Consider the following 17,916-nt stretch of genomic DNA (forward strand, 5'->3'; position numbering starts at 1 on the left):
TGCCCAGCTGTTCAGTCTTGGCCGGTCCCTCTGCCTAGGGAGCCCAGGCCTCAAGCATCAGTTTGTGGAGTTTCTGCGTCCCTCCGGGCGTTTGTGCTCAACCGTTGCCTGGCAACCGCGCCTTGCCCTCAGCATCCGCTGAGTGACGAAGTGTGTTCTTTGCCTCCTCCTTCTAGGTCCTTCTCGCCACACCCTGGGAGAGACCTAGCAGCAGTTGTGTGTGGCTTTCCAGGTAGGAACAGCCTAAGGAACCACACCCATTCCGCTACATCTGCTTTCCTCGCACAGTTTGTTCCAAGTCTCCGGGCACTTCATAGCTTTGCAGATCACGACAAAAAGCTACCATGCCTCAGGATCCGACTGTACAGCCCGAAACAAACAGCCCTGGGCCACGGGGAGCTTATAGCCAGCAGGAATCAGGTACAAAGATGAGAAAAGACTGCGGAGGTTCCGGACAGCGCGATCCAGCAGAAACGTGAGGGCCACGTGTGTAACTCACATAATGGAAGAGTGGGCGACACGCATGGAGCCTCAACATGTGGTGGTAGCTGCGTTTCAAATGTGGGCTGGGCCGGTCACAGGAGCAGAGGAGAATGACTGTCACTAGGTTTAAGGCAGCTCTGGACCCTCCCTCCTCAGCTACAGGAATCCCACTTCCTTCTTTCCTCTAGTATCCCCTGGCAGATTGCCCGAGAGGAAGCATGAGTCAGGAAAAAGGCCAGGAACTTTCCCACCATGAGCCAAAGTCTCAAGGGCCTTAGTTTTTCTGGGAACCACTTAGCTAGGTGGACATCCCTCTGGAACTTGGAGATATGTAAAGAAAAAGGGGCTATCTCCCTTCTTCCATGAGCAGAAGTTCTGAAAGCATGTCTGATAATATTTCTGTCCACATGAAAATATTAGCGAAACAAAACAAAACAAATCCTGTAATTTACTCTCAACCTTCCCCACCTCTCAGCCTTTTCAAAAACAGAACAAGAGGAACCAGCTGGGGCCCATGAGATTTTGCAAGCCTTGGCTAGTGAGGCACACACACCTAGGAAGGTGGAAGTGGCTGATAACAATTAGGATGAGAACTCAGGTTAGCCCAGACTGAAATAATTTCACTATAAATGTTCAATTCACAGCCATTCAAATGTAACTCTGCTAGTTTCGATTGTAGTTGGTGATACCTTGTTACTAGTAAAAGAAAACTTTACTAATAACATTTTAGTTAAGCCCAATGCCACATAGCCTGGAATCACCTGTAATCTCCATAGAAGGATCGAAGGATTCCCCCAGCAGATTGGCCTGCTGGCACATCTGTGGGGTTCATCTTGGTTGTTCACTGATGTAGGCTGATCCGGCGTATTGTACGTGCACAGACCCCGGACTGTATGTCTTCTTAGAGATTAGCTTGAGTCTGCCAGCAAGCAGCATCCCTCTGCAGCTTCTGCTTTGAGTTCCTGCCCTGAATTCCCTCGAGCATGGACTGTGGCCTGGAAGTGTGACCCGAATGACACCTTTCCTCCCACAAGGAGCTTTGTTCAGAGTATTTTATCCCAGCCACAGAGGGGCCCTGAACCATGGGAGAAGATTCAGAACTCTGGCCAAAGTTAACCAAGCAAAGATTTTGTGATTTTTTTTTTTTTTACTAGACTAAAAGCTCTTGAGGGTGAGGCCACACACATCTTTTTTCATCTTGGATGGCTTAGTAGATACTCAGCAAGGATTTGACGGCAAATAAAAATGGCTTATTTAGCTTGAGTTTCCTCTAAAAGGAATCTAACCAGGGATGCTCAGGAATTATCTGGAAGGAAATTCCAGGGAGCAGGAGTCAGTGGTCACAAGGACTGAGAAGCAGGAGAGGCCATATCAGTCCCTGGTGTTGGCCTGGGACCTAGACATTGCAAAACCCATAACACTGAGATTGGCATTTGAAATGCAAGCATGTGGAGCTTGGTCATGCCCAGAGAGCACCGCCGAGGTTGCATGTGATCAGCATAGACATATGTTGTACCTGTATCTTTCTGTGGAATGAAGCAGCTCTCGAGTCCAATGTGAGGCTGAGGATGTAAGAGAGGCTGTGAGACATGGACAACAGCAAGACAAACAAAACTTCCAACTATTGAGGTTTTGATTCCTTTAAAGATAAATTATAAATTTAAAGATAAATTATATGTGACCTTTTGTGTATTCCAGGTACCTGAATAAAATTCAAGGGAAAGCAAGTTCAAATGTGTCTATGTGTTTAAGACCTATGAATCTTAACTTGCAAAGCCCCATGCCAAGAAGGGAGGAGCATAAAAACCCTCTTCTAAAAGCAAGTTACTAGAATAGAGGCAAACTGGGTACTTGGGAGTGCACAGGGATCAGATCAGCCTGCATTGCAAATGCAAACTCACTGTTATGAATGTGCCACTTCTGGGTCCCAGCCCAACACACATGACCTTCACTCTGAGAGCTGCAACTTGTGTCTTGTTTCCTTTACATGTCTGCCAGGGCTGTCATTCTGCACTTCCTTTTACACCACCCTGACCTACATGGAAACTGTGCATGCTGATGGCTGTGTGCACGGCACAGAAGTGCTATGTACCGGGATCCTGCTGTCTGCATGTCTCCAAAGAGAGGCATGAGCCAGTATTTCACAGAGGCTCCATGAATTCCAGGAAACAGACTGGTCAGAGGAGGTCAGGGATTCACCCCATACTGCAGTGGGAAGCCTGTGCTGTTTCTCCTGAGAGGCTTGGTTAGAAGCCATTCTGCTAACCCCGGGCGGGAAGGAGAAATGAGAGAAGATTGCTGTCTGGTCACATTAGCTGTAACTTCAGCACATCTTTGGTGGCAGACATGCTATCTTTATACTGATTTCTCATACACCCTCACTAAGGCTAGGAAAACCCACCTAGCTCAATAGATTGACGACCAAACCTAGATGTAGGGAAGTTACATAACTGGGCACAGATAATTACTCTGTTTTAAAATAGCAACATAAACTCATTTAAGTGGCCGCATGTAATTGGGACTTTAATTCATAGCATCTAACATATCCTAAAGTTAATTGGCGTAAGCATGCCTCTGCATTTCGTCTGTTTCCTGACTGTCTTAAGGGGTGGGCCAATATGTACTCATGTTTGTGGCTCAGAGGAGGGCTGCCCGGCTGTGTTTCCCTGCAGATTTAGTGAGCATCATGAAGTCAAGTATACAGGCACTATTAGTAACATGTTCACACTGGTCTCTAAATCTGAGCCAAGGTCATGGGGAAAAAATGAGGACTAACGAGTGAGAAGAACGCCATTGTCCACCCAAACCATCTTAACTAAATCAGGACACGGGCCAGGTCCATGGTGAGGATGAACAAGCTTTACCTCACTAGATTTCCTGTCCTTGATGAAAAAAAAAGAGACATAAATGTTGTGAGGGGTGTAGGAAGGCAGATGCCGCTGGCTTTTATATTTGTCTGGCTTACTGCTCTGATCAAGCCCTTATCATAATCTTAAGCATCAAACTTCTTTCTGCTTTGTAGACAAATATAAGAAATATAAGATAATCAAGAGGAATGATGGAATTAGAAAACCATTTTTGGACTATGTTTTGACAATAGCTAGTCAAGTAATGGGCTAAGTCACACTCAATATAGGCTAAAACTATTTGGGAAAGGTCAATGGAGAGGAGGGAGGGAGGGGGAGAGAGAGACTTTCTTTCAGAGAGAGAGAGAGAGAGAGAGAGAGAAGAGAATGAACCGAAACTGGCCTTAAACTACACTCTGGGTGTCACCTTCAACTCAGTGGGAATTACAGCAGACACAGGGACAGGTTAGATGACAGTAAGTCAACCATTCTGTAGGGTAACTGATTAATTTCTCCAGGTGAAGGAAGGGTAGTTATAGTTATCAAGACTTAAGTACTTCGTAGCTGCAAAGAACCCGGGGACTTCGCCTCCTGACTTGAGCACAATAAAGAGGAGACAGCACAAGGACCACAATGTGAAGCTGTAGAAAGCAATTAAGTTTGTTACTTGAAACAGTGGCTGAATGGTTATAAATGTGCACTGAAGTATTTGGGGCAAAATGATGCAATAGCTTGGGTTTTCTAGAAGCACTCCAATACAAATTAGATGGAACATGACTGAAAAATTATGGTGATTTGTCACGCTGAATAAAGGGACTCAATTCCATCATACAATTGTTTCAGCTCTTATAGGTGTTCAAACTTTTTCCATAATAACAGTTAAAAACAGTGGGGTTACCGAGAGATATTGTTTCTTGCAAACACAGAGCCCGAAATATCAGTTCAGCCCACAGACCGTGTGTGGTATGTGCCAGAGACTGGGGAGTCATTGGGAAGAGGTGTTTGTTTCTCTGAGACGTGAGATTCCAGGTTTATAAAGGCAAAGCTTCTTTTGATGGAGTCCAACAGCCAAAGGACATTAGTATAAAGTTAGATTTTCCTGATTGGGGGAGTGTTGGGGAATATTATTTTAAGGTGTGTTGCTTTTGTTTAGGCTGCATTTGTTTAACTCTGTGAAGCTGTGATTCTTTGCCTGTCTAAAATACTTGATGGTCTAATGAAGAACTGAACAGCCAATAGCAAGGATAGGTGGGGCTACCAGTCAAAGAGTACAAATAGGAGAAAAGAGGAAGAAGAGGAGCAAGACAACAAGGAGATGAGAACATCAGGGGCAGCCACCCAGCAAGCCATGGAGAGAGTAAAGAAAGGTATACAGAAATAGAGAAAGCTAAAAGCCCAGAGGCAAAAGGTAGCTGAGATAATTTAAGTTAAGAAAAGTGGCAAGAAACAAGCCGAGCTAAGGTCAGGCATTCAAAACTAAGAATAAACCTGTGTGTATGTATGATTTATCTGAGAGCTGGGTGGTGGACCCCCAAAAAAAGCCAAACAAGCAAAAACATCACACAACAAGGGAGCAAGGGAAGATTCACACTGGGGGAAGCAGAGTTGCTGGCCAAGTGGAACCTGGGAAAAGGCAGCAAGTCATCCAACCCAGTGAGGCTGGGTGGTACACACTGAAGCAGAACAAACTTGTGAGCGAATACTTAGCCTGCAGACACGATGCTACAGCTGTGGACGGTCTACCCTAGTCTTCCTAGTCCAGTGTCTGCTCAGAAAATTGAGGCCACTTCTGTGTCAGAGTGACCCATGTAGCTCAGATCCTATAGATCACAGAGGGATGTCCCACATGGCTCGGATCCTGCAGGCCACAGAGGGATATCCCATGTGACTCAGATCCTGCAGATTGCTGAAGAATATTCTACTTCATCATTCGGTTTCAGACGGCACATTGGCACTGCATCCTCAACGCTAATCACAAAGGCAGTTCTCACGGGTCTACAGTGGTAGCCCTGCATGTCGTAAGAAGCAAGCAGCTGTATTCCCCATTAAAGTGCATTCCTTTGTGAACCCTCACTATTAGCTGTGTGAAGCAGCTTATCTGATGAAGATGGTGTGTAACAGCAACCAGTATTCACTGAGCCCTTACTGCTTTCTAGGCGCTGGGCTACAGCGCATATGCAGGCCTCCTCGCCCCACCACCTGTCCACTCTCCATGAGTCTGAGAAATTCCCATTTGGGAAAATCTCAGCCCATGTTCACTAAATGAACTGATTTGCCTAGTTCACTACTACAAAGCCAAGATCTCAATTTGCAATCCTCCAGCAAGTGAGTTGTAAGATTATCTTTTAACATAGGAACCTGATTGCTCCTTTGTGTCCCTAAGATTCACCCAAATCTGAATTTTTCTCCTTCCTATTTTTTTCTTTCTTCTGAAAAACACTTGCCCACAAATGCATCCACCAGCAAAGTTTGGAAGTAAGGATTCCTGTAACTCAAGGATCTCCCATCCATCAGAGACCACTTCATCCCGGTGTAGTTCCTGTTCCCGTTCCTGTCTGTCTAGGCCTGGTTCAGCCAAAAAAGACAGCGGCAAACATAAGGAAAACTGACATTAGCTGTCATTGCTCTTCCACTTCTGACCTTCTCCCTCAGTGTGCAATATACACGCACAAACACACATGCTCTGCTCTCTCTCCCCCTTCCTGTCTCTCTCCCTCCCTCTCTCCTTCACACACACACACACACACACACACACACACACACACACACACAGAGGCATCTGCTGCTTTCATCCAGGTTACCCCGAACTCAGTCAACGCCATGACTTTACTGCCCCCTAGTGACAGCCCCAGAGACTATCCCTGCAGCTTCCAGAGTCACCTGCTCAATAATTTTCACCTATTTTCCTTTCTCACTCTCCTTTGCAAATATAGGAAGATTCGACCTTATTTAAAATTGTAAAAGATACGGTGCTTTGTGCTATTGCCTGGATCTGGTTGCTGCCACAGCAAACAGACACAGATCAGAGGCTTGGAGATTCAGATTATAGAGACCTAGCTACAGTTTGCCAAATTTACGCCGCTTGGTGAAGCCAAAAGTGTAACAACTAGCCTATTTTTATAACATATGCAAATACTCTCAAGATTAATTCTTTTTCAACAGAGCCATGGTTAATTCTAGCTTCCTTCCCTGTGACTCTCCCTTTGCTTTGTACCAAGCACAGAAGCAAGGGTCCCCATGGCCTAGTTCCCTTTGAGACCTTTGCAGATGGGTTCTGCGTGTGCTCCCAGGGAGTCACTGCTCAATGTTGTACTAGTGTACAATATTGTACTAGTGTAGTCTGTGCAGATTTAACTTTCTTGGGCTAAGCCTTAACACGACTGGAATCCTTATAAGAAAATGTGGACACAGTCACACAGGAAGGCCACGTGAAGACCAGAAGGCAAGGCCATGCATGGAAGCAGAAACACACAGACCTCGATGAGATGTTCATGTGAAGAGGCAAAGACCCAGAAACACCCCAATGGGAAGACAGTCATGTGAAAAGACAACACCGCGTGTACACCACACACACACACACACACACACACACACACCCCAATAGGAAGTAGATGCCAGTACAAACTAAGACACTCTAGGGACACTAGAAATGGGATGGAGCGGTGAAGCATTCTCTCCTAAAAGCCTTCCAATGTTGGGAGCTACAGATCCCTGGCCCCTTGACTTTCTTTGCCTGCAGCTGCTCTGAGCAGGAGACCCTGATGGCAGGCTGGTGGACCAGCAGCTGAAAGATCCCGAGAGCTGGGCGTGGCTAAAGATCCCTATACAAGCTGCCCCTGAGCACAATAAAGGGGCATTGGCATTCTTGTATCAGGGATGACCTGTGTCTGTGTCTCTCTCTCTGTTTATGTGTTTTTAAGTCTCTCAGCCTGGTTCCCAGCTTGCGTACGGTCTTGTCGTGGCATGGGAGCTACAGGACTGTCATTTTAAATAGGACAGTACGGGACTGTTTGGATTTTTAACATTCCTATCTTGCTGACACCTTTTGGCCTCCAAGCTGTGAGGACCGATACTTCCACAGCTGTGACCCATATACCCCTAAGAGTATAAAGCAAAACTTGTCCAAATTTGTTTCCTATTGCAGTAATAAACTCACAACCAAAAGCAACTTGATGTGAGAGAGTACAGCTAAGTTTATGGGTTACAGTCCACAATGGAGCCAGGAAAGGAGTTCAAGCAGGAACCTAGAGGCGGAGGGAAACTGCAAGCAGAGGGCCGTGGACACAGTCTCCCTGACTTGCTCCCTGGTTCTCTGCTCGGCCAGCCTTTCTATATGGTGCCGGACCCTTCTACATTAACTAGTAATTAAGAAAATGCCCCACAGACACGCCCACAGGCAAGTCTGATCCGGGCCACTGCTCATGTAACTCTAGGTTTGTCCACTGAGGCTACTTCATATGGCTCAGATCCTACAGGCCAGAGGGATGTCCCACAATCACGAACAAGCCCATGACGAGCAGGTGAAGACACTGAAGTGAACCCAGGCTTCTGGATTCTTGACCCACGGTTCTTACTACGCTGCTGCTTCTCAAGACAACGCTGACAGTGTGCTCACCTCCAGGGCATCCTCTCTGAGCCAGGAAACTGCATGGCAAAATGGAAAACTACCTAAACCCGAAGGCACCAGAGACCCAGGAGTAAGGTGTCCAAGTGGTTGGCAGAGTGGTAAGCAGTAAGCGGCACCTGTCCCTGTGCAGGGCCACTGATCCGCTGTGGTAGAGCCCCGGCTTCTAGTTGCCCCCCACACCTGTCCCCTGAAGCTGCTCCCAGATAAAGTGGGGCATCGATGCACAGGATAATGTGGCTCATTCCTCACGCATCCAGGAACCCCCAAACCCACCTAGATAGATGTCTTCCATCCTTCTTACCAACTACCACTCCCACCAACAAAGGAAGTGAAAGAGAAAATGTTTTCTGACCCTTACTGGAAAACACACACCTCTAGAGAACGTCTTTATTAGCAGACAACGCTTAATAATAAGACATACAATTAACATTTGCTCATTCCATTTATTGTGTTTAATGATTCTGCTCAATGCAGTCGAGGCATCTATGACATTCGTGTAGGTTGAGCTTAAATTTACCACTAAAGCACATATAAATAATAATTTACCACAACACACGTAAACATGGTATAGAACAGCCACAGAGCCTTTGCAGACCCCACGTCGGTGAACACTTTTCCAGGCAGCAGCAAGTCACAGACTCCTCTGTCTCTTACACTCTGAATCCCGAAGCCGGTTTCTTTGGTTACCAGTGGACGGGGGAGTTTGAAGGGAATAGCTTGCTTTGTAAATATTCCACCAACTCAAGTCTTGAGGGAAGCAGCTCCAGCTCATGATAGGGGACCTGGAGGGGACAGAAGCCATTAAAACCTGTCACCATTCCAGGCAACTCTGCTCTTCCTCTGCCTTGGGTCTTACCCCTCCTCCAGCACAGGGACCCCCAATCCTGGAGTTCCCAGCACCTAGAGGGCAATGCTGGCACAGAGGGGCAGCTGATCGGAAGCGTAGGCTAAGTGTACTCGGGACTAAGGACTGACGGGGAGACTGTACTAACTTGCGAGGGACGAGAAGTGAGCCTGAGCTGAGTGACTGGCGAACCTCTAGAGCACACAAAGCCAGAGCCAGGCCTGGCTGCAGAAACAGCAAGGGCAGAGGGAGAAAGTGGAGAAGATGGGGAAAGTGGAGAGGGATGGGGCAGGGAAGAGGAGAGAAGGATGGGGAAAAAGGGAATAAAGAGGAATGGGGTCGGGACCAGAGCTGGGAGCGTGGGCTAGGGAGCAAGCCATGTGTCTGAAGGGCCGGCCTGTGTGCAGACCGGAGGAATGGATGGTCCTGAATGCTAAGACAGAAGTCTCTAGTTTAGGCTAAAGCACTGGAGAAACTGGTTTCTGCACATACTGCATGGCCAGCTGTTAGAAGATGAATTTGGGAACGAGCGTGGTACCATGGAAAACCACCAGAAAACAGGCTAGAGGGGAGTTAATAACTACTAAAGACGACTGGGGACATGCTCGTCCAGTTTAGCGCCATGGGGGCATGCCTGTCCACGTTTACTGCCACGGGAACATGCTCATCCACGTTTACTGCCATGGGGACATGCCTGTCTATGTTTACTGCCACGGGGACATGCCTGCCCATGTTTACTGCCATGGGGACATGCCTGTCCATGTTCACCACCATAGGGGCATGCTCGTCCAGGTTACTGCCACGGGGACATACATGCCTGTCCATGTTCACTGCCATGGGGACATGCCTGCCCATGTTTACTGCCATGGGGACATGCCTGTCCATGTTCACCACCATGGGGACATGCCTGTGTTTACTGCCACGGGAACATATGCCTGTCCATGTTTACTGCCACGGGGACATGCTTGTCCATGTTTACTGTGATCCTCCAGCAGACCTTACAAAGTCCCTATTGAGAACATAATGGTAGATGAAGACCCTGGAACCACCTTGCTTGATTTACCCACTAAATCAGACAGAAACTAAAGCAAAGCTACTGCAGGACCTTAGCAATTCTAGGCAGAGTTCAGCAGTGATAAGGAAATAGATATGTACCACTCTGGAAAACACCAAGTTTTGAATATTCTAACTACAAAATGCAAGTCAAGTAATAAGTCTAAGAGATAAACTAGACAGAGTGTGGTGGTCTGGCTCAGTTGTCCGCCCACTGACTGTTAAAGCACGTTTAAAAGCAGGCTGGGCCTGTAAGACGCGTAAGCAGACAGAGCAACAGAGAGGGCTCGGGAACTAATCCTAGGCTTGGGGGAACCACGTACATCAACTGACAGAACAGCACACTCAGCTAGAAGCGCACATGAGCTGGGGGAGTTTGGAGTGCACAGACAACGGGCCGGGCCATCCCAGGTGGGACCACCCTGCCACGCCCCTGCCCCCACGCTAATCTGGGTGTTCCCAATGTCTTCTGCTCTGCTCCAGTGAAGTCTTTACAATTGCGCTGTAGCAGCACGTACGTAACTGAAAAGGCCAATCGACCGTCGGGCACTGCTTTTACCTGAACAACCTGGTAGCCGAGCAAGTGCAGGTGCCTTTTTTTTAATGGCCTCTTTCCAAGCAGGTACTTGCTGTCAGAGCAGAACCGCCTGCGGGCCGTCAATGCACAGTGCCACCCTGCGAGAGCAAAAGACTGTAACTCAATGAACCAGCTAAAGTATTTGTCTTAGTCGCCAGGGATTATTTGAACTTGTCTATTTGGTGTGTCCAATATTATTATTAAATGAATCATGATTAATTGTCCTTTAGTTCTGTGGGAAAACATTTCGTGTCTATTACTGTCTACAAATGAAAGGATTTTCCAGAACTGGTAAGTTCAGTATTTTTCCCTTTTTTTTCAAAATAAATTCTTTTCTCACAGCATATCCTGATCAGTTCCCTCCCCCTATTCCTCTGAGTTGCTCCCCCCTCCCCCTTTGCCTCCCACTCCCTTTCTGGTTCTCATTAGAAAGGAAAGGCTTCTAAGAGGATAACAACCAAACGTGACAAAATAAACCACAAGATGGAGCAAAAACTGATCGTATCAAAGTTGGATACAGCAACCCAACAGAAAGGAAAAGAGTTCCAAGGCAGGCAAGAGAGCCAGAGACCCACTGTTTTCATGGTTGGGGGCGTCTCATAAAAATCCTAAGCTAAGCTAAGAGCTGTAAACAGATACACAAGGAGCTGGTGCAGGCCAGTTGTGGGCCCTGTGCTTGCTGCTCAGTCTTAGGAAGCTCCGTGTTTTAATTTCCAGAATTGCTGCTGTCCATCTTGGGAAAAACATCAGTTCTCTAACTTACTTAACTCCAACCTTTAAACCGACAGCTGCTTTACCTTTTGTGGACATCCTCATCCACTGTAAATGGCAACACTAATCCATTTCATCTAATTTAATTTCAACATCTGGCAAAAGAAGAAAGGAAAAATTCCTCGTGTGATACCCTCAACAACATTATCTTCCTGCGTTCCTTGTTCTGGTTTCACTTCTTCGTATTATTGCCTTTCTCAGAGGGCCGAGGCTGCAAATGTGAGAACAGCAGTGGTGTTTCAAGCAATCTACAGCATGCCAAAAACCATGGCCGCCCCTCTCCTTCCTCGTGAACCCTTAGCTCAGAGGGAGAAAACCCTCTAAGTGACGCTGACACCAGCCAGCTGCAGACCTCACCTCCTTACAGGTCTGCTCTCTCTCTCCCCATGTATGCAAAGCACCCTGCACCCCTGACATGTGCACATCCAAGTGTGTGCACATCCCTCCTTCTCTTTTTGACACTACTATCCATTCTGTAAACAGAGCCCCGTAAAACAAAGACATGAGATGGTCCACAAACTACTGTCTTATGTGTGACCATTTCTTTTCCTCAACAACCTCAAGAACAGTTAGGGGCAGAGGGACAGGGACTCCTCCATCAGCCCCGTACGACAGAACTACGGCCGATTAGGATCTATGTCAGCGCCACCTATGTGAATGTCTAAGAAGCCATGTGTGTCTCCTGAGCACCTGAAATGTGGCTTAGCATGACGGGTGTGATGAGGAAACCTGTGTTTAAATAGCTACGTACACTAAAGGACGACACACAACACAGGCCTAGATTACAACAAGCAGCTACAAACATCACTGACACTACCTTACTCAGTCCGTCAGTCTCAAGAGGTCACTGTTCCTTCTCTCGTTTTGCAGATGAAGGATCAAGCAGAAAAAGGTTAAGATCCTCTGCCCAGGGCATTCTGCTACTATATGGCTAATGTGTGAAACTCGAACTCAGAGTCTTGGCTCTGCACAACTCTGATAACCCCTTGTTCTCCTTGCCTTCGGGTGAGGGAAGGTTCCCTCCTGCATCTCACACCTCTGGCTACTAAGTCCTGTATATGGCTTAACAAGGACAGGATGCTCTGACCAAGACAAGACCCCTGAGCTACTTACCTATGGTGTAACCATCGGGTTTCAACACTTTTGATGCAAATAAAGTCTTGATCCTAAAAGATCAATTAGCCCATCACCACAGACTTGTAGAGGTGGAGATCTACAGGGGTCTCCAGGGAGCAGCACGGAGTGAGGAACGACCTTCACTTGATACTGAGGAAGAAAGTTTGGGGCCCCTAAAATTCATACATACAAACACAAGAAAGAAAAATCAAAGTAAAGAGCAGTAGTGAGTGAAGGCTACTAGGAGAAGACGGCATATACACGGTTTGTGTGTTTCCAGGACATGGGCACCAGAGGGGAAGGCGGCTCCAGCTCCCATCTTTAAATGAGGAAAGGGCACAGAAGGCTCAGTTTAAAAGCTCTTTGGATGTCTGGAGATGCTTCAGGTCGTAATCATTCTCAGCTGCGGTTTTTTGTTTGTTGTGTTTTCGAGACAGGGTTTTCTCAGGGTACTCTGGCTGGCCGCCTGAGTGCTGGGGTAAGGCATACACTGCCACCTCTTGGCTCTCAACTGCAGTGCCCACACAGTGGTGGGTGTAGTTTGCTTCTCTTTCTGCTGTACTAAACACCATGACCAAAAAAAGCAACTTGGTTGGTGAGAAATGTGTTTATCTGAGCTTCCACTTCCTGTCCCCAGGCCATTAACTGAGTGAAGTCAGTGGCAGGAACTCAAGCAGGAAGTGAATCAGAACGCACCGAGGGATGCTGCTTGCCAGGCTCACTGCTCATGCTCAGCGAGCTTCGTCGTACAGCCCAGAGAACCCTAGAGACGGCGACTGCCCACAGGGACGGCCCTTCCCCGTCAATCATCAAGAGGATCCCCCTGGATATGGCAAATCATATAGAGTGGGCAATTCTTCAGCTGAAGTTGCTCTTTCCCCAGGTGACTCCAAGGTGTGCCAAACTGATAAAACAGCACCCACGGTAAGTGGGACATGTGGGAGTGACGTGTCACTTTCTAAAGGAAAGGTGAGAGTGGGCCAAGCAAAAGGCGCCAGCAGACCGGCCATTTGTCAGGACAGCCAGTTGGCCTTTTATGGCCCAGGGCAGAATACCAGCCCCAGGAGGTAAAGATGACCACAGAGAACACATGATCCCTGTCCACCCTGTGAAGCTGTGCTCACGCACGCATACATGGCACATGGGAGTGTAGGGTAAAAGGGCCAGCCAAAGAAAACCCACCCTTGGCTCTTGAAACCAAAGCTAGACAAAGAAACACACTTCTGTCCCTAGAATCAGAGTCAGCATGAGAAATATGCCCTGGCCCCAAAACTAGAGCCAAAACCTTAAAAAGGCCAGTGAAAGAAACACAGTTTGGATCTGAAATCAGCCATCTCTGCCCCTGACCAACTAAACTAAACCAATCCCTGAAGGCAGGGAAAAAACTAACCACTCCCTCTTCTCCCTGGAAAAAACTCCACCCCTAAGAAGCCCGGTCTATATAAGCCCTGTGCTCAGTTGGGGTTCTTCTTCCACCCTGGTAGAGGCAGCCACTCTCCTGGGCTCTTCCCTCCCAAAAAATCCTCTGAATGAGGTTTGGGTCACGTCCTTCTTTCCCGGGAGCACAGGACAGGGTAGAGTGGGACGGAAGCAGAGTGGGACTGTAACGCTCAGGAACCCCCTCTTTAAGTACAGTGACTTTTTTAAAAAAAGGCTCCAGGAAGAAAAGACATTCAAGGATGTTTATCACGGTGACAGAGATAACCAGCAAAAAAAAATTTAAGAAACAAAAAAACACCTGAAACGTTTTTGAGAGTGGAACGGCAGAGCCAAACAGCACAAAAATCAAAACCATGGCTTAAGCTCTGCATCTGGGACTAGGGAATGACTGTAGGTGCTGGACAGAAAACAAACTGCATCCTTTAGCCAGTCCCGTCGCTTCAATGCAAGAAAAGCAGACGGGCACACACATTCGTTACCTAAATCTGGGCAGAGAAACTGTGTTCTGTTTCAGGGGTAGAAGGGTGAACTGTCATCTTCACAGACATCACAGCAACCCAAGCAACTTTAAAGGACTAGAGTTGCATTTTATCCTCAGTTATGTTACTCTTCGAATCAGACCACTATTGGCTGCACGGAGCAGAGTGGGGCAGATGTGGCAGTTAGGCCTGGGGAAGCCACTTCCAGCTCTACACACGGTGTGCTCGTTTTGAAGACCATACTGTGTGGAAGAGGCAAACTCCAGCTAAGCTGCAGCCAGACCTTAGGCTTCACAGGAGACTCGCAAGATCAACCCCAGGACTGTTCAGTCCCAAGACTGGCTCCCTACAACAGCTCCCTGGATGGTGAGAGCCTGCCGGGGAGTCTGCGGTAGTGAACCTCTCGTGTTTGATGAAATCTAGGGAGCTATGCGGTAGGACAGCCATGGGCAAAGACAAGAATACAGAGATGGATCATTTGCCAACAACAAGGCCATACCACAGGGCCATTCCCGCTCAAGTCAAGTTCTGCTGTTTGAGATGAAAATCAAAGGAAATTAACGATAGGCATCCCGGGGGACATAAAGCCACGCCAGGCACGTTGTATCCTCACCTTATAGAAAGCACACTCCAGGACTGACGTCAAGAAAAGCTGGGTCAGCTGCGCCAGGCTCACTCTATCCACACACGACTCTTCACCTGAAAAAAATCAATTGTTCAGCTTGGGTTTTGGCATGCACAATGAGGGATTATGATTATAAAACAATTTTCCCTCGTAAGAGACGCACTTTTTAAATGACACTTAGAATTATGAGCCAATGTAAACAGCACCCGAGTACATAAATCCCAAGTTACAAGGGTTAATTTTTTTTAACCGCCTCACCTTGCAGCTGTTGAAGGAAAAAGGGGCTGAATATTTTTGATATGAAATTGACGGGATGGCATCCAATCAGCGAGCAGGAATGAAGAAGCCTCAGTAGCATTCTTGGTGGAAAATAACGGAAATGAGCGAAGAGCACATTTTCCAGCTCCTAAATAAAGCAGGGGCATTTGGCGGCAAATAATTTAGTTTTTCCAAACGGCTCGATTAATTCAGAAATCTGACTAGGTGAGAACTTTTCTGACTGGCAAACAAAAGTCTCCGCAACGGCAATCGAGGATGGGCTCGGACGCGAATCCGCTTTCTACTGCAGTACGCCGTCACGGCGCTGGTGACGTCGGGTCCAGGGACAGGCACAGGGCAGCTAAGTGCCGCTCCAGCGCCTCCGTGAAGAACCTGTCGGCCTGTAGCCAAAATACACAAACGCCTCCAAGACCTTCCCCAGCTCTTCGCTGGTAAAGCGAGGAATGTATCTCACCATGTGCTTGCCCAATTTTATAACCAGGGGAAGCGCGTGAGTCTGGTCCAGAGCCACTAGGGCGGGCGAGCACATGGCTTATGGATTTAGGGACTCAGGAAGGGAACTATTGAAAGGGAAAAAGTTGTTTACTGTGTTTAAAAATGTCTGGTGTTTGTCCACTTTTTCAGGACAGGCCCTGCAGGATCCTGTAAGTGGCCACGATATCCTCCGGGGCAAATGTTTCCAAATTTTTACTCTGCAGTTGACAAAGAACTAGTTCCAGTGTCTCACAGCCTGCACCTTGAAGTCTAACCAGGCTTTCCCCAAGAATACAAAGAAGGCGGGGTTTCCAAAAGGGCCTCTTTGGAGACGACTGCGGCATTCCGCCATCAGGGTCAGCATCAGGCTACTTTGAGGATCCACAGGCAACGTCACCAGAGACTGCAAAGCCGTCACCACAGCAGCACCGGTCAGATGTGAGGGATCCCGCCCACACTGAAAGCACAGAGCCTGGAAGATGCTGTTTTCTAGTATTCCTTGCGGCAGCCTTTGCTCATAATCTCTTTCCCCGACCTCGCAAATCCTGTGTAAGGCTGCTGATGCCAAAGTGACAGGCAGAGTGTCCTGCGTACTTAGGAAACTCAACACCTCATCGGGCGAGATGAAGCTGTTTAGTCTCTTGCAGAGTGTCTCTTCATCCTCGCGCGTAAGACTTTGTTCCGGCTGGTTCCATTCCTGTGCTTGAGAGAACCACGGCTCAGCAACTGGATGAAGGTCATTTCCGTTTTGTGAATGGAAGTTTTTACAGTAGGAATGATGGAGTCTGACCCTGAAAAGCTCAGGGTGTAGGGAACAGAACCAAACATGGAGCTGATCTTTGACTATCTTTTGGACGTGATTGGCAGGATGAATTTTCAAAGCAGCCACAGCTCCAGGTATCCAAAAATCAGATATATGACAGAAGTTTCTCCTCAGGGTGATAAACGCCATGCCATCTGATTCACAACTCTAGACTTAGCATAAGAACAAAAAACAAACAAACAAACAAACAAACACCAAGGTCAAATGTATTGAGAAAGACAATTAACATCAATGTTTACAAAACTAAGAATGAGCATCCCATGACAAAGACTAAAACACAAGAATTATAATATATATAATATGGCAAGGCTTCTCTTCCTATGAGCCAGGAATAGAAAGACCCCCCTCCCCACTCCTTCTCCTGGCCCTGACCTCCATATCTCATTGGCTGACACCCAACAATTTCACCGTAACTAGCCAGGTTACCCGCAAAAGACCAGCACACCCTTCTAGGCAGTGTCACAAAGATTTTTTTTTTAAATGAACTATGCCCTAAATCTAAACTTCCTGTGTCATAGATGTACTAAGGATGTACTAAGCATGCCCTTCTCCGGCTGCAGGGCCACACAATGTACTTTCATAAACATTTCCTTTTCAAGGACAAAGTTCTATGGATAAAAGGGAGTCCACCAACACACGCCTCCCTTAATAGATAAAGTTGGCTGCTGAAGAAATAGTCCAGAACCCCGACAATCACCTCATCGTTGTTACTTGCTGAGGCTTTCAGACCCACGTGTCTCCTAACAGTCTTCAAGAGATCCTGTCTTTCTGTTTCATCAATGAACCCACTGAGTTCGCTTCATTCCGATATTCTTCTCAATGGAGCCACTTTGGAGCTCGGAGGACCCACAGTTGCACCGTAGCATCCTGGGGCGGACTTCCTGGGGTCTCACCCTCCTAATCCTAAGTGCGGTCGCTGCCCAGGCTCTGCAGTAAGTCCTATCTACGGACCAGCTTACCGGAATTCAGTTCGTTTGATCGACGCTTTTCCAGCTAAGAAACTGCAGCACGGGGGATCTACCGTGCCCAGTTATGCTGTAAGCGAAAGAAAGGGCTGGAATTCAAATTTTACCTGTAAACTTCGAGGCTCACGTGTTGGCAGAAGGAAAAGTATATAAATATAGATTGCTTTTGTTGTTGTTTTGTTTTTTTTAAAAGAGACGGGAGGAGCAGCCGGCAAAATTCAAACTCGGGGTACGAAACGGGCAGAGGTGGGTCATCGGCTGGGGCTGGGGCTCCGCACTTGTTAAAACAATCATAGAAAAGCAAGCGAGACAGGGCAACGGCAGAGGAAGGAGCCCTAGGGAGCGCGACTGCGGGACCTGAGTCGCGATCGTGGCGGGAGCGCCGGGGAAACGCTCCCCCACGGAACTTACCGAGCGGATCCGAGCCGCGTCCGGACAGACGCGGAGCTTCCGAGCCCTGGGAATGTCCGCACCCTGACAAACCGTCCCCTACCGGGGGGTACATCCCGAGACA

The 17,916-nt window shown here is 47.6% G+C and overlaps 1 protein-coding gene across 1 annotated transcript; it reads right to left on the reverse strand.

Annotated features, from left to right (window-relative positions):
* Positions 1-8,379: 8,379 nt before the first annotated feature.
* On the reverse strand, positions 8,380-17,902 carry Fastkd3 (FAST kinase domains 3). The gene is given in 14 exon segments (XM_042054800.1): positions 8,380-8,738; positions 10,413-10,528; positions 11,228-11,296; positions 12,315-12,489; positions 14,850-14,935; positions 15,120-15,266; positions 15,269-15,308; positions 15,310-15,399; positions 15,402-15,454; positions 15,457-15,520; positions 15,523-15,771; positions 15,773-15,925; positions 15,928-16,589; positions 17,814-17,902. Coding segments are annotated over 10 exon segments (1,596 nt in total). The 5' UTR covers positions 16,567-16,589; positions 17,814-17,902; the 3' UTR covers positions 8,380-8,738; positions 10,413-10,528; positions 11,228-11,296; positions 12,315-12,414.
* Between the last annotated feature and the right edge of the window lie 14 nt (positions 17,903-17,916).

Source organism: Arvicola amphibius, chromosome 3 (assembly GCF_903992535.2).
Source record: "Arvicola amphibius chromosome 3, mArvAmp1.2, whole genome shotgun sequence".
Classification (NCBI taxonomy): domain Eukaryota; kingdom Metazoa; phylum Chordata; class Mammalia; order Rodentia; family Cricetidae; genus Arvicola; species Arvicola amphibius.